This window comes from Drosophila erecta, unplaced genomic scaffold (assembly GCF_003286155.1).
Source record: "Drosophila erecta strain 14021-0224.00,06,07 unplaced genomic scaffold, DereRS2 tig00000307-arrow-arrow-pilon, whole genome shotgun sequence".
NCBI lineage: Eukaryota > Metazoa > Arthropoda > Insecta > Diptera > Drosophilidae > Drosophila > Drosophila erecta.
Window position 1 is genome coordinate 77,645 of NW_020825221.1, and position 15,863 is coordinate 93,507.

At 36.4% G+C, this 15,863-nt stretch overlaps 1 protein-coding gene across 2 annotated transcripts in view; it reads right to left on the reverse strand.

Moving 5' to 3' along the window:
- Window positions 1-892: 892 nt before the first annotated feature.
- The window catches only part of LOC6542829 (laccase-1), a 44,046-nt gene continuing 29,075 nt past the window's right edge, over window positions 893-15,863 (reverse strand). The window contains exons 5-6 of one of the 2 annotated variants that reach the window (XM_015159201.2): window positions 2,634-2,829; window positions 893-1,687 (exon numbers count right to left, since the gene is read on the reverse strand). In XM_015159201.2, coding sequence (XP_015014687.1) covers window positions 1,098-1,687; window positions 2,634-2,829 — 786 coding nt within the window. In that variant the 3' untranslated portion in view covers window positions 893-1,097. Of the gene's footprint in view, window positions 1,688-1,749; window positions 2,537-2,633; window positions 2,830-15,863 lie in introns of those variants that run through there. The other variant, XM_026983526.1, reaches the window with a different exon arrangement.

A 15,863-nucleotide genomic window follows, 5' to 3' on the forward strand; every position in this document is an offset into this window, starting at 1 on the left:
CCGGTGTCCTTAGTTCAGTTTGGTATTGCTGTTGTGTACACATAAACTGCACTGTGCACCCTCTCTCTCGCTTGTCCACAAAAAATTCAAACTTCTAACTGCGCTCTTGCGATACATTTAATAGCTCGCTTGCAAATTTTGATTTTGTGTCCTTGTACAGTAATCTGAAAATTTCAAATAAAAATAGAATGCTATACTCCAGTTTCTCGACTATCAGCCACCACACTCAGCTAGTGGAAGTGCTAACGAGAAATTTCAAAATTTTCTAGAATATCGTTAGGAATTGAGAAAAAATAATAAAATGAAAAAAAACTTAAAAATTTTTTAAAAGTGTGGGCATGACAGTTTGTTGAACTGGGCGTGGCCAAAAGTTTTTTGGCAAATCTATAGAAATGTACAAGATATTTTCAAAAATGAAATATGTATATCACATTTTTCAAAAGTGTGGGCGGGACAGTTTCGGAGCTTTGTGGGCGTAGGAGTGGGTGTTGCAAAAAGTTTTTTAGCAAACTTATAGTAGTTTAAAATATATTTCAAAAATGTTTTTTAAAAATCACAACATTCTGATTAAGAATTTATATACTTTATATGGTCGGAAACATGTTCTTATGCCTGTTACATACTTTTCAACGAATATAGTATACCCTTTTACACTATGTGTAACGGGTATAAAAATGTAAACTGATTAAAATAGAGTTTTCACAAGAATTGTAATAGCGTGTTTATCTTCTTTCCAGAGACGTTATTGGTAGGGATATGACTTTCAAACTGTTATTAATCATGTACTGCATCAGCTGTGTGATTTCCCGCTACATCACTTCGACGTTTTTTTCATCGTCTCACATACTTGCCAGTGTGCTTACGTGAGTGCCATTAAAACCCACCAAAGATCTAAAGTTTACAATTTTCTTTATTACTCGAAAAAGTGATTTCAGATTGCCTTCTCTAAAACAAATATTTAAATTTATATTGTATTTTATGTGATAAGAAGCAATTTAATAATTGCTTGTATTATATAATTATGTATTATATTATATTGTCCCTAGACGTTCATTTATGCATATGAAATATCTAAGAATGAGGTGATTAAATAGACTCTACGTTATTATAGGTGGTAAATGGTTGCCACAACGAGGGAAATTAGGTGGTACTGGAGGCAAGTCATTAAGAGTACCTATATGAAACACCAAATTCATGCCTATTACAATGTGGTATTGGAAATGACAATGAAAAAGCCAAAATCCAGGGTTATCTGCACGAAATCGTAAAACAGCATATCCATTGTTTGGAACAGCAACTGTATCCTTTAGGGATGGTTTCAAATATTGTCTTTCCAACAATCCACGTTGGTCAAGCTCCAGAGCATGCTTTAAGTTCATACGTTTAATTTGCTTATCCGGGGAGCGTCCAAGTCCTAGTACATAAAAGGAGGTACCGTGTAAATGAAATGGATGGCTTATATTTATCTGTTGAACTTCATCCACCAACACGACCTCAACTATTGCATTAAGAGGTACATCTATTTTATGAGTACATTGACAGTTTTCACCGCAATCTACTGGCCGATTATCCCCATTACAGTAATACTCTTGAGGTATATCATTAAACTGTGATAGCATCGGGGAAGGTGGTGAGATATAAGATACTTCATCGATAAGTGATATGAGATGATCAGCGTCGGAAGCGACTATAAATTAATAATATTTAAAATAATTAGAAACGAATAATAAAAGGTACATTTGCTAAATGTTTTCTGTTTATAAGAAAGTTTTATTGCTTCTTCTTGAATATAATGTTAAAAAATTAAAATAGTAAATTATTATCTTTGAACAGCATTAAGAAAATTTTACATTTTTGTTATTACCATAAATGGTTAAGTAAGCAATAAATTAATAATTTAATATATCTTAATTAGATGTTAATAAAATATCTATACCACTGGACTAGTACCATGTAACCGGCGGCACATGGTCGCCACATGTTGGAAATCGTTGTGGAACTGGGGGCAGGTCAGCTGCAGTACCGATATGAAAGATAAGGTTCATGCCTATGACAATATGAAAAAGGAAGTGACAATGAAAAAGCCAATAACCTGGATTGTCAGCGCGAAAACGTATTACAACATATCCATTGTTAGGAACAGCTATTGTATCCTTAAGTGGGGGCTTAGAAAAATGACGCTCAAGCATTCCCATTTGATCCAGTTCCAGAGCATGCTTTAGGTTTATTTTTTTTATTGACTTATTTGGTGATCGACCTAATCCTACCACATAAAAGGCCGTACCATGCAAGTGAAATGGGTGACTAAGATTCACTTGCTGGACTTCATCAACCAACACAACTTCAACAATAGCTCCAAGTGGTATGTCAACCATGTGTGTACATTCACAGTTTGGTCCACAATTTGGTGGTCGATTGTCCCCGTTGCAGAAGTATTCTGGTGGAATGTCGTCTATTTGTGAAAGGGGTGGTGCCGGTGGTGATATGTATGATATTTCATCGACCAAAGATGTCAGATGATCTCCACTAGGCACAACTATAAGTAAAGGAAATGTTGATGTCGTTGTGTAGTGAAAGCCCATTAAAATATTAATTTTTGTTAGTTACTGAACTAGTCATTATTTTTGTCATACCTAAGAACCTGTTGTAGGTATTTGGTATAAATAGAGCCTTTGGCTCATAAACGAAAAATCTGAAAGGTAAAAAGATTTTGACATCAGGGCGTTCAACCAAAACGCCTTTATCCACCTTCTTAGCATTTTTTAAATTCGAAACGCAAACCGCATCGGGCCGCTTACGATCACAAATTGCATCCAAAGGGTTGAGAATCTGTAAAAATATCACTTTGTAAGTATAGTATGGCTTAAAGAAAGGTCATATTTTAGAATGTTTATAAAGTTATTCTTTATAGATATGTTTAAGAGTATAACGGAAATAAAAAGTCGAATGATGTATAAAAGGACAACTAAATCAAGTTGTTTTGGAACTATAGTGACATATTCACATATCTAGTACTGTTCGAATATATAAGAATATGCTGAGTAGGCGATCCCACGCAATCCACATTAAATATAAACAACCACATCCGGAGTGAGCTATGCCGCTCAAGAAATATTTTTGTCGCAAGAGTTAGTCTTAAGTTGAGATTTAATCAATAAAGACGTGAACCTATTTCATTGATCTTTTTATTATTTTATTTCACTATATATGTATAGGAGCTCTCCATGATTCCAAATTAATCGAATACATGCCTTTTCAATGCGTTCGAAAATTACGAAACAGTCTAATCCGAATCACCTCGAGTCTCTAATTCGAGCACTGCGAATCACCATCAACAAGATTCGTTTAATCGTATTTCAAATTAATTTAGACAGTCTGACGGACATGTCCAGATTGATTAGGGTCAATCAAGAATAAATAGGGGCTTCTTTCAACCTGTTATAAATGTATACATTTTTCTAGTACTTTCTTTTCTACTATTCTAAGAGTAATGGGTATAAAAAGGTCAGCGGTGGATTGAAGCGGTCTTAAGAGTATTTAATCCATATGTGGTATAACAAGTAAAACAAATAGCATCAGTTAGGTATTTAAAAACAAACGAGAACACAATCGCTTGCTTGACTATCAGATAGGCGTTACTCAAAATTTTCTGGCATATTTAGACTTCAAAGCGTGTTTTTTTGTGCGCAGCAAATTTTTGCCAAGGTCAGCGGTTGTTCTTAATAAATTCTTTAATAATTCTAATTATTGTTATTTGCTTCGCGAGTGAATCTCTTTTAATTTATGCACTATTTCAAATAAATTAATTAAACCTTTTTTTTGTCTTTGTGTTCCTTTTACTCTCTCTTGTCCGGTGTCCGTAGTGCTGTTTGGTATTGCTGTTGTGTGCACATAAACTGCACTGTGCACCCGCTCTCTCGCTTGTCCACAAAAGTTCCCCGACTATACCCGTTACTCAGCTAGTGGAAGTGCTAACGAGAAATTTCAAAATTTTCTGAAATATCGTTAGAAATTGGGGAAAAAATAATAGAATGATAAAAAACTTACAAATTTTTTAAAAGTGTGGGCGTGAGAGGTTGGCGCGGTTTGTGGGCGTTAGAGTGAGCGTGGCAAAAAGTATTTTAAGAAATATATAAAAATTTACAAGATATAAAAAAAAGAGAAAAAAAATATCACATTTTTCAAAAGTGTGGTAGTGACAGTTTTGGGCGGTTTTTGGGCTTTGAAGTGGGCGTGGCAAAAAGTTGTTTGGCAAATCTATAGAAATTTGCAAGATATATTTAAAAATGAAAAAATATCAACACATTTTTCAAAAGTGTGGGCGTGATAGTTTTGTGCGGTTTGTGGGCGATAAAGTGGGCGTGGAAACATTTGAAAACAAACTTGCGCTGCGTCTACATAATATATGTATGTCTCTGGAAGCTGCATGCTTGATCTCAATATTCTAGCTTTCGTAGTTCCTGAGATCAAGGCGTTCATGGAAAGACGGACATGGCCAGATCGACTTGGATATTGATCCTAATCAAGAATATATATACTTTATATGGTCGGAAACGCTTCCTTCTGCCTGTTACATACTTTTCAACGAATCTAGTATACCCTTTTCTCAACAAGTAACGGGTATAAAAATAGACGGTCTTTTTGGACAAAAAAATGATTTCGGGTGGATAGTTTCTGGATGTACAAAATATGAAAAAATGTAGTATTATAGCTACAACAAATAGAATTAAAATATTAAGATCGCTATTGGGAAGTTGAAGAAGAAAATAGTTTATAATAACCACAAAAAAGAATGCAGATGGGCGTTTCATTGTGTCAATTCCATTCAAGAACGATGTAACCTTAGGAGATTCAAAGGATCAAGCAATAGCTCGCTACATGAACTTGGAGATAAAACTGTAAAGAAATGAGAAACTTAGGGTTGACTACACTGAATTCATGAAAGAATACATGAATTTAGGACACATGGTTGAAGACAAAGACACTCAGTACCAGAAAAATGAACTTATTAAGACTCGTCAACGGCATGTCAAAGAGATTCTTAAGAAGTAAGAAGTGGAAAGTGAAGCGAAAGAGTATCAGATAGAGACATTTTAGAAGTGCCGACGAACCGGGAACAGATAATGAAATACCGGTGGAACCCAATCCGACTAAATAATATACAAGTAATCACAACGAACAAGCCGGCAAAATTCTACAGCAAAGTTCTCCCAAGCCAGGTTCCATGACACACACTGGCATTATTGTGGCAGGAACGACTAGAATCGGTCCACTTATTCCGCCATTTATCAAAAAGGTCTGATTTGAGAATCGGGAGAACCCGTCGGTCATAAAACCGAAACCCAGAAGCAATAGAAGTCGCGATTGATTTTCGAGAATTCGGAAACTATAAGAGCTAGCAATTTGAGGTTAATGACGCCTACGCTGTGCCCTCACAAACGCCCACAAGCCGCCCAAAAACTGCATTTGAAAATTTGTTAGAGTAAATATGGTTTAGTAGATCTGGTGTAGTCGATCTCACGAACTATAATAGCTTGAAAGAAATGAAGCATACAGGTTACAGAGACATATACACAGTGCAAGTTTGTCTTGTTTCCCACTCCCACTGTACAACATTTTGTTGATTTTTTCCATTATATCATTTTTTTGACAATTTCTATCGACATGCCAAAAAGAATGCTGAACCAAAAACATTAGAATAACAATGCATAACGCTATACGATTTTTTTGCACTCTAAAGTTGGCTCCAGGCTCACTGGAATTTTTGTTCAACCGCCAGAGAGAGAGCGTTCTAGAGCCAGAAGCTATCTTGTACGCATACAGCGTCAGTCGATCTCTGTATGTGTGCACAGATATGCTCATGTATTGTAAATTTGACAAAATTGCCTTTCACTTACAAGTTAATGGATTTTAAATCTATATTATTTTTGATCGATTGCCGCCATGTAAAAACTAAAAAAATTAAAAAAAAAAAAATTTTGCATTGCCTCATAATATCATAAAAATACCTAATTAATATCAAAAATTACTTTATACTAGAATAATTGTCGTTAGAGTATTCAGCTTTGCGACGGGAAAAAAATTTGAATTTGATTCCTAGGTGTCTGCTGGGCCTACATCAAGAATTAAATTTTGTAATAAACAGGTTGCATATTTGCATTTATTTTATAAATGTGATAGCTGATAGAAAAAAAACTAAACTCAGCATTCTATCTCATAATCTCATATCTCATGTTATACAATATTTAAATAATTGACGACTGAAAATAAATATATATACATAAAATATATGGAAAAGCAATAATTAGAAAACTAAAATAATAGCCACGGCATCAACTTTTTAAATAATATTTTATTAGATATTTATATTACGACCAAATTGGCCAAAACATTAATCAAATTCATTTCTTAGATCAAAATTGATTTATTATTCTAGTGTCTTTGGTTGAAGTGAGTGATGACGCATCATTTCTTAACGCATCCATCAGGCTGTGATTAGTTTCAAAATTGAGAGTAGTTTTTGATGCTTCAACAAAAACTACGAGTAATATAATGTGGGTTGGGCCACGACGAGTTCAAAAAGATATCTTTGACATCATTATTAAATTGAGAAAATGGAAATTTGTGGTTTCGGCAGACATCGAAAAGATGTACCGACAAATAAAACAAATAATGATGATCCAAAATATCAATATAGTTTTTGGAAAAATTCTCTAGAAGAAAATATTAGATGACCTACTGACTTGAGCTGAGTCGGTAGAAAAAGCTAATAAATTAATAACATAAATTTCACAAGAATTCCAGATGGGAATCAACTTAAGAAAATATTAACAATTGGGGGTAGACACAGGGGATAAATGTACTAAGACTTTAGGACTGAAATTATTAAATTTAACGTAAATTGTACTGAATCAAAGCATACAAATAAGCGCGTTTTGTTATCAAAGCTGAAAAAAATATATGATCCGTTGGGATGGTTGGCACCAGTTAGTATTTTAGGAAAACTTGTTCTTCAAAAGTAAATGTTAATGGGATCAGGAATTATCAATGGAAGATAAAAATTGTTGTGAAAAAGATAAAGAAAATTTATTATTGTTGAAGAATATTCGAATCCCGAAATGGATTAATTCAAACAGTTTTTCTGTCATACAGATTCACGAATTTGCTGACGCCTCCAAAAAAGCATGCTGCTTAGGTGTGCTGCTCAGTTGTTGTTTTTAATCCAAAAACTAAAAGGATCAATTGACAATGCGATGGAGATCTTTGCTTGAAGTGATTCCACGATTACTTTATCATGGATTAATAGTGGTCAAAGTAAGATCAAATTTATTAATTGCTGACCCCAACTGTGATCTTTGGTGGAAACGTCCGAAATGGCTATCTGAACCAAAAGAACTTTGGCCTCTGCAGCAGTCTGTAGAAAAACCTGTCTTAACAAATACGTTATTAAATGACGAAATAAATAATCCGATTTACAAATTAATAAAAAGGTATTCCAGTGTAAAAAAGCTTATACGTATACGTTTGTTGTCGAAGCGGTAGAAAGTAAAAAGACTACTAAAATTATATAAAAACAATTTCCAAATTTTAACAATTTTATGGCGGGTTGTCGGCGTAAGAGCGGGCGTGGCAATGATCCGAAACATTCACGAAGGTGTCACTAGAGTATGTTCTTAGAGTAGTTCTTAGACATAAGAATTAGAGTAAAATTAGTAATCAAATTTCTAACTTTTATAGTTTCCGCGATCAGACAAACATGGCCAGATCGACATGGCTATTGATCCTTATCAAGAATATATACTTTATATACTTTTCAACGAATCTTGTACATCCTTTTACTCTACGAGTACCGGGTATAATAACCAGCCAAAATAATACAATAAGAGCACAAGTGCAGTGAACGCCTACTTAGAGAAGCAGATAGCAAATTACATAAATTGCACCACAAAAGAAAAAAACATATATACATACATACACTGTATATATTCCTGTCACAATCTATTGAAATATTATTTTGAGAATTTTTCATTCATTCAATATTAATATCTTAGATAGTTTAGTTTAAACAGAGTTTGAGTTTACTAGCATGTTACTCATGGCACCGGCCTATAAAATAATATATATATATAAAATTATAATTATAATAAATATATAAAATTAAAACGAATACGTATAGTACTTTCTTTTTTCATTTTTATAATAATAAGAATAAATAATAAGCCAAATTGAAAACGGTGTTTGATTTTCTTGATTTGGTAACTGGGGTTACGGCTAAAACTTTTGACGGACAACCTTGACAAAAGAGATCGTATTGCGGGGCCGGCAACGATCCACTGGGCAAACGGATGTGTTAAGAGGAGAGAATGGGGCCGAGCCACAGACCGATCTTTTTACGATCAAGCTACAACTAAGCTTGTGCGATACTCAGGTCTGATGACTAAGAAAAGGTACTAAAACCTTTTTTTCAGGCACTTTTTATATAAAATCTTGTTACGTTGGTAGAGGCTTACCAAGATCCTACGACTCAAATACGGCGAGGTTATGTTGAAAAATTGGTACCTAAATGCATCTACCTCTTCTGCAGAACAAGAGCACTTATATGCCTAAGCAGAATTGACACCCACGTAAGAAATTTTCGCAAAAGCGAATTCCCTGTTTCTTGATTGCTAAGCAATCGCAGCCAAATACATTTGTTGTTGTCGCCGTTATCCTAAGCGCAAATTGACAAAAAATAAAATTTTTTACGTTTCCCAAATTGTGGCTTCAGTGGCCTGAAGTGCAATAATAACAACAAGTCAGTGTTTATCGCCAACAGCGTAAAGTTAAGCAGACCGACAATTGTTAAACAGGCGATTTCGTTATTTTACACGCCATTTGCATCTTCTCTTCGCTTTTTGACAGTGCATAACTTCGGCCAAACATACAGACAAGCGTTTAGTTAGCGCATTTATCGCTTACATATACATACAGTCTGTCGAAGATGTTTGCGTTCGAATAATTATAAATATATTTTTTGTAAAGCTGAGACGTAGTTTTACAATAAAAACGTGTCTATTGCTGATGTGCCTAAGTAGCGTTTGCTAAACGCAAAACCGAGGTTTATTTTGACCGGCTTAAGGTTATTGCCAGTGAAGTTATTGTGGATAAAATTGGTTTAGTCGATTTGATTGAATTAGATGTGCGCATGCATCTGATTGACCAAATTAAAACTGCATATGGACGACATCAAGATTCGCTAGAAGCTCTCGATTTTAATGAAATTGGCAGCCAACGTCGAGACGAATTTGATGAAATGGCTTTATGTCTTAAATTTTTTTTGCGTGCTCATATTCAACACCGTAGAGATGAAGAAGCCACAGCTTACATTACGGCTAAACGTTCCCGAGTTCCAGAGATGAAGTTGTCTTCGTTCTCCTGAGGATAAACGGACAATGCGGACTTTATATTGATGTTTTATACAATTATAGACAAGGACCCTGAGCTAACATTCAACATTGAAAAGCAGAAATACTTGAAAACCTGTCTGCAAGGACAGCACTGGATGCCATTAAGTCGTTAGATAAATCGTCGGCCAACTATTCAGTGGCTTTAGATTTACTCAATAAACGGTATTCTATTTCAGTCCTGGGCCAACATTAAACTCCGCAAATGGTGTTCTAGTCATTCAGCTGTTCTAGAAGGCGTCGCGAAAGTCTTCCTTTAGAGTTGCAATCGACCTGGATGGAAATCAGCAGCAATTTTGTATTTTGAATGCAAGCCGTTTAACCTTTCCCAGATTAGTAATAAACCGTTGAAGTTAATCGATTCTGTGATGCCAACATGGAAGCGTACGGAGCTTGCGTGTACATTGTTTCTAAGTCCAAGGAGGCAACTAGTCATCTACTGTGCTCGATGTCTAGAGTATCCCCTAAAAAAATTGACGGTACCGGAGCTGGAGCTTTCCGGGGGCTTTATTGTTGTCCTAACTTATAAATTACGTACGGATAATTCATAATGGATAATTTCATACTCTATTGCGTCGCTACGGCCCTTTCTGGATGAGAATGACACTTTACGCGCTGGCGGCCGTTTGGAAAATTCGTCACTTTCATACGATTTTGGCCAAACGCCATCCTATAACTCTGTCTATTATTCGGAGCTTTCATGAACGACAGCTGCACGCAGCTGCTGGCAAATTTACGTTTGCAGTTCTGGCCTATTGGCCGGTAAAAAATTGTCTCAAGAGTGGTTCGCAAATGCGTTAAATGCTTTAAGACTACGTCGCTGCTTATTGAGAATCTCATGGGCAACCTTCCGAAGGAACGATTATCTGGATCTCGGGCTTTTGCAGTTACTGGAGTCGACTATTGTGGTCCTTTCTACTACAAGTCGTTGGTTCGCAATAGACCGCCAAAAAGTGCCACCTCTCTCTCGGTCATCATTTGTTTCACCACCAAGGCAGTGCATTTCGAGCTTGTTCGGGCCTTGACAACGAACTCATTTCTAGGAGCCCTTTAAGGTTTTATTTCCTCTCGAGGCAAACCTAATCAAATTTGGAGTGACAATGCCACCAATTTTGTCGGCGCAAATAATAAATTAAAGGAATTAACACAATTGGCATTGAGCGACGCTCGCTCTTCTGCTATTAGCCAATTTGTCTGGCTGACAATATCGATTGGCGCACCATTCCCATTCTCCAAATGGCGCTCAACAAGTCGACCTCTTCGCATAGATGATTTGGTGCTGGTCAAGGACGAGTCGGTCTTACTCTAGGAAAGGATGTCGTACCTCGAATGGCTGAGTTAAGGACGGCATCCGGTATCATTTGTAGAGCGGTCAGGAAGTTGTGCCTGCTGCTATTAGATGATTCTGTTGAAAGCGAGTCTTCCAACGGGGGGAGCATGTCGACAGCAGCCAACTCCTTATGATTTCTTAACAGCAAAATCGAGTTCCGTAGATACTTAATACTAAACTTTTCGCAGCCAAATTCCTTTGCTTTTGTCGCCGCTATTCTAAGCGCACATTCACAAGAAATAACATTTATAACGTTTCCCAAATTAAGGCTGAGTTTTTAATTCGAAATTTAAGCTGTCAAAAAGCTGGAAGCGCAAACATGCGTTCTGACCGACCTACTAGGTTTAGAACACTAGACCAGATCGTTTGAAACGTTTTAGTTCAGGAAGAGCAGAAGCGCAGATATAATGGTAATGCTTTTAGCAATGCGGTGCGAATCGTTTGTTTGTCGATCCAGGACAGAGGGAGTCGTGGCGTGGATAAGTCAAATAGCAGCAGGTTGTGGATGGAGTTTTTGGACAAACAATGACTTACCACTAGGCACACCTAGTGCCTAGTCGCTCTAGCATGCTTCAGACGAGGAAAGGAATTGATTGATGTGCTAAGACATTGTCGGGGAACACTACTAGAGATAAGCGCACAGATCGAAGCGCACAGTCCATACCAATGCAACACGGACCACCACCACCGTCTAGACCGGCTACAATTGATGGAATAGAAGCAAGCATATCACGAATACTTCAGCTACAATGTCGCTGCTAAGAGTAGACCTGTGGTTGAAAATCCACGGAAAACCAATGCGAAGCCAACCGATAATGGAAATCCAGGACTCAGACATACAGGAAGATATTCGCGATACTGTGACTGAAGAAGAATTCCATCATAAACGAAGAAAGAACCGTATGACCAACCAAGCCAGATATAGTTGCATGAACTCCTTACACAACATGGTTTGTTATGTGCGTAGCAATAAAGTGCACCGCAACCGTAAAGCACACAAGAGACATGCACGTCTTTTCTGTGGGAAATCTAGAAATGGTGAAGAGGGGTTTGCAGCCGCCAGCAGTTCCTAAATTTGTTATGTGTAAACATACCGACTTTGGAGACACAATTAATCTATCTCTCCCCCTCTTGTTTCCTTTGACTTAGCGTACTTCTGTTCGTTCTACAATTAAGTCGCTAATACACGCTAATTCGCTTTCGTTACCCATGCATGCGCGCATCGATGCCATAGTTTGCTCTAACAAAGAAAATAAATCGTTCGAAATCGCTACGTATAAATAGTTTTTTCATTTCGTACAATTAAAAAACTAATAAAAAAGCTTATTAGCTCAACATTTGGTGATCCCGACGTAACCTGTTAAAAATCACACAAAGCCGTTTAAGCCTCTGCATTTAATTAAATCACTATTCTTGTAAGTGCAAAAAACGGAATCTATCTTTGTGCTTATCTTCCCACTTAAAACGAATTTCGAGCGACTGTTTCTGCCGTTCTGGAAAACGTTACAGCTGCCGCAAACAGGGTGACATTTTTAAGGCTTAAGGCGTCTGTAATTTCTACTATCCGAAAATTTTCTGCAGCCTATGCTAATTGGATAGATTTATATTGTTTTGTCTTAGTAAACAATGGCCACGCTAGTCTAAAATGGCTAACGGACCAAAAGAATTTGTCAGGGAGGTAAGCACAATGAAGTCTCAAATTACAGGCATTTGACATCACAACATGTATAACATTGCAGAGGATCACTGAACGTGTTTCCAGATTTGCTGTCCAGAATCCGTTGGACTAAACGCAGATAAAGGCCCAGATATTCAAACATAAGCAGCATATGTCTACAAAGAAATGGGTTTCCGCTAACCCAGCCAACCCAGCAGCTCTGAGTACCTTTCGATCCCTAACAAAATTGCTGCAGTTTTATTATTTACCTGAAATAGCTGTAGGAGTGCAAAGGATATTCATCGAGAATAGAGTATGCAAGTTCAGCAAGACCACCAATGATCGTTCACCTATAGAAGAACAGCGAGTCAGGGAGCAAGCCTGCCAAAGGCTCATAGACTTTATGAAGCCATATTCAGGAACCAAAGCTGGGAGTTTGGTTATTTTCGTATGCCTTGATCAGTTCTCGAAATTCGCTTGGCTACAGCCTATGAGACATGAAGTGGCAACTGAGGTAGTCAAATTCTCGAAACAAACATTTTCCGAGCTAATGAATTGCTACGGGATTCGGCTCGAATTTCGACCAAATTTAAGATTCCCAACTGAGCCGAATGGAATGTACCCTTCGAAGGAGATACTATGTAACGTTTGATCAGAATGATCACCCACGGTACTGCTTATCCGATTTTAAGAAAACTAGAAGGCACCCAATCAGCAGAGTCTTAAACCTACCGGAGACCCCCATAGCTGAGCATGATTGGGCCCGCTTTGGTTTTCAATAAATGGCAATGCAAAAAGCAATAAATACTTGTTTCATACTTGTTTCATTTTTAAATTGACGTCTGTGAACTGCCCGATAAAAAATTAGGAGATTCAAATAAATATTTTTACAACTTTTTGCAATCAATGCGAAAGCATCAGCCGTAACAACCTACACTTGAGAAACAATGTTTGTTTAAAATACAAACTTTCTGATCGGTAGAAAATTTTGCTTATTTGAATATGGTAAAGAAGTGGAAGCTAGGATATGTAAGCCGTTTTATATTTTAAAAATGTTACCACGACGATAAGAAACAAAGAACACACACCTTGTAGTTGGATCCCACAGTGAAAACCCCTTTATTCCACGCATTGCACTAACTCACCAAAAAAGTTTTTATTTTAGGGGTCCCAATATAATGTTTATCTTATAATTCCCTTATTTGGCACGACAGTCGAATAAAAGAAATGTTCTTAAGAACTATTAGTTATTATCCCCACATATGGGATATGCTTTGAAACCTTCTGTTCCAACACCCTATGATCCAATGTATATTATGAACGTAAAATCATAAAAATTTGCCGCATGTGTGTAAAATCATAGTATTTAAATATATAAGCCTAGTCTATGGTCTAAGCCTAAGTCTATATAATCTATATATATATATAGATATCACTATATATCAATATAGTGGACATATCCACAAGTCCCTTACACTTAAGCAGTTCTCCTTCGGAGCATATACACAGTATAACCAACACATCCCATACTACCCATTATGTACCCAATCAATACCAGTTCCTACGTTCGAAGTTCGGACTCGCAAACTCCAAAACAAAAGTTTTAAATTTCAAATTAATTTAATTTCCAAAGTCCATATTTGAAAAGCTCGAAACCGATACTTGGACATCAATAAATCTAGATCAATAAGATGAGTTCAGTTTGAGACCTAATTGAAATCGGTCGGTGTTCTCCACAAAATAAATTTTAATATTTCGGTAAAATAAAATGATATTTTTTTTACATACGGAAATTAATAATGTGTAAATTCTTTTGTTCTTTATTTTTTGAGTACCTCCAGTTTCTGACTCTGGTTCTGCATAACCTAAGCCATTTTTCTTTACCATAATTATAATTAATTTATTCTGTTGGTTGCAGACCATTTCCAAAAGTATCAAAGTCAGAGTTATTTAAAATAGGTTTCAACATGGTATTTACCTATTTATGTACCATGACAACACTCCGCCATTTCAGCCAAATCCAAGCGGAGTTTATGTGAGTCTTGGAACAGGTCTAAGAAAATAAGTCGATAGTTTATTTTCATTGCTGCCACTTCTTTAAAGTTCGTTCGTCTTCTTTAGCTTCTCACACAAAACTAACTGCTATCGACGTTCTTATATATCGTCTACGTTTTCCATCTTTTGTCCTTCGTCTTACATTTTCGATACCTTTGCGAAAGCACCACAAAACGCTGGTCTTATATTTGCTTCTTTTGCTCTTTTTATCAGAATCATCTAATAAGTAGTTTATTTACTGTTAATAGGTTATCCAGGTGTGTATTCAGATATGCTTAAAAATCTTCCAAAATTAAAAGTTTAAGTTAAGTTAAAGTTTTGAAAGTTGCTTGCCTAGACCGTCGTTACTTAGCTAGACCCAGAAACTTTGATATTAGTTTCAGACCAGTTTGAAATTGAGCTAATTTGATGGTAATCGAAGTTGCCAACTGCCGTCGTAGACTATATAAGTTTTTTTACACATTCTGTAGCTTTTTTAGTCGTCTCAGATTAAAAAATCTGATCGCCTTCCATGGCAATCGTTTTTACTACAACTAAAATTTGGAAACGAATGCTTTGGCCAGATAAATGCTTGTACTATTTTTTAGAATGAAATTGTTAGTGAAAGGTGTGCATTGGAATGAACAAGAATACCTACTTGTTTGCCATGATTTCGGAAAATGCATACAGCTAATGTATGCAATAGTAGATTTTTGGGTAAGACATTGAAAATTAAATTCTTTAGTCCTTTTAACAGCAAAATTCTGTCATGAGCAAGAAGAATTGATTGTCCCTACATATCTGTCTTAACCGCAACTAGTTTAATACCATTAACGGCCTTGTAGATGAGACCAATAAGTAGTTGTAAGTAGTTGTCGAGGGAGTCTGACGTCGGCAAGGATCTTTTTAACAGCTGCCAGATGTTAGTTTTGTATTGGATCTTGATTTATGGCCAGAGTGCCGCAGACTTCTACAATTGTCAAAACTGGATGGCAGGTTACTTGGTGCTCGGACCAAGTTACAGGTACTTGAACAATGAAAAACTGTGCAGGTGTACTTCGCAATAGCCATTGGCCAACTGCTTATGCTATTGAGTAGTTTAGTTAAGAGTCGCAGTCTTTGAAATTATTCAAATATCTGGCTAAGACTTATTTTATAAACTTCGAAGAGCCTTCCAAAAAGGCTGGGACGTCTAGTTCACACTTGGTGTTTGTTTGCTTAATATACAACTTGTTCTCTCTTTGTGCACAATTTTTAGGAATACTTCCAAATTTCGTGCATTGAAAAGACTTCAAAGCTTTGATCAACGAGAAAATAAATCGAAAAAACTATATGACAAAGCTGTTAGAAACAAGGAGTACGCTATAGTCCAATTCCCCGACTATCACATACCCGTTGC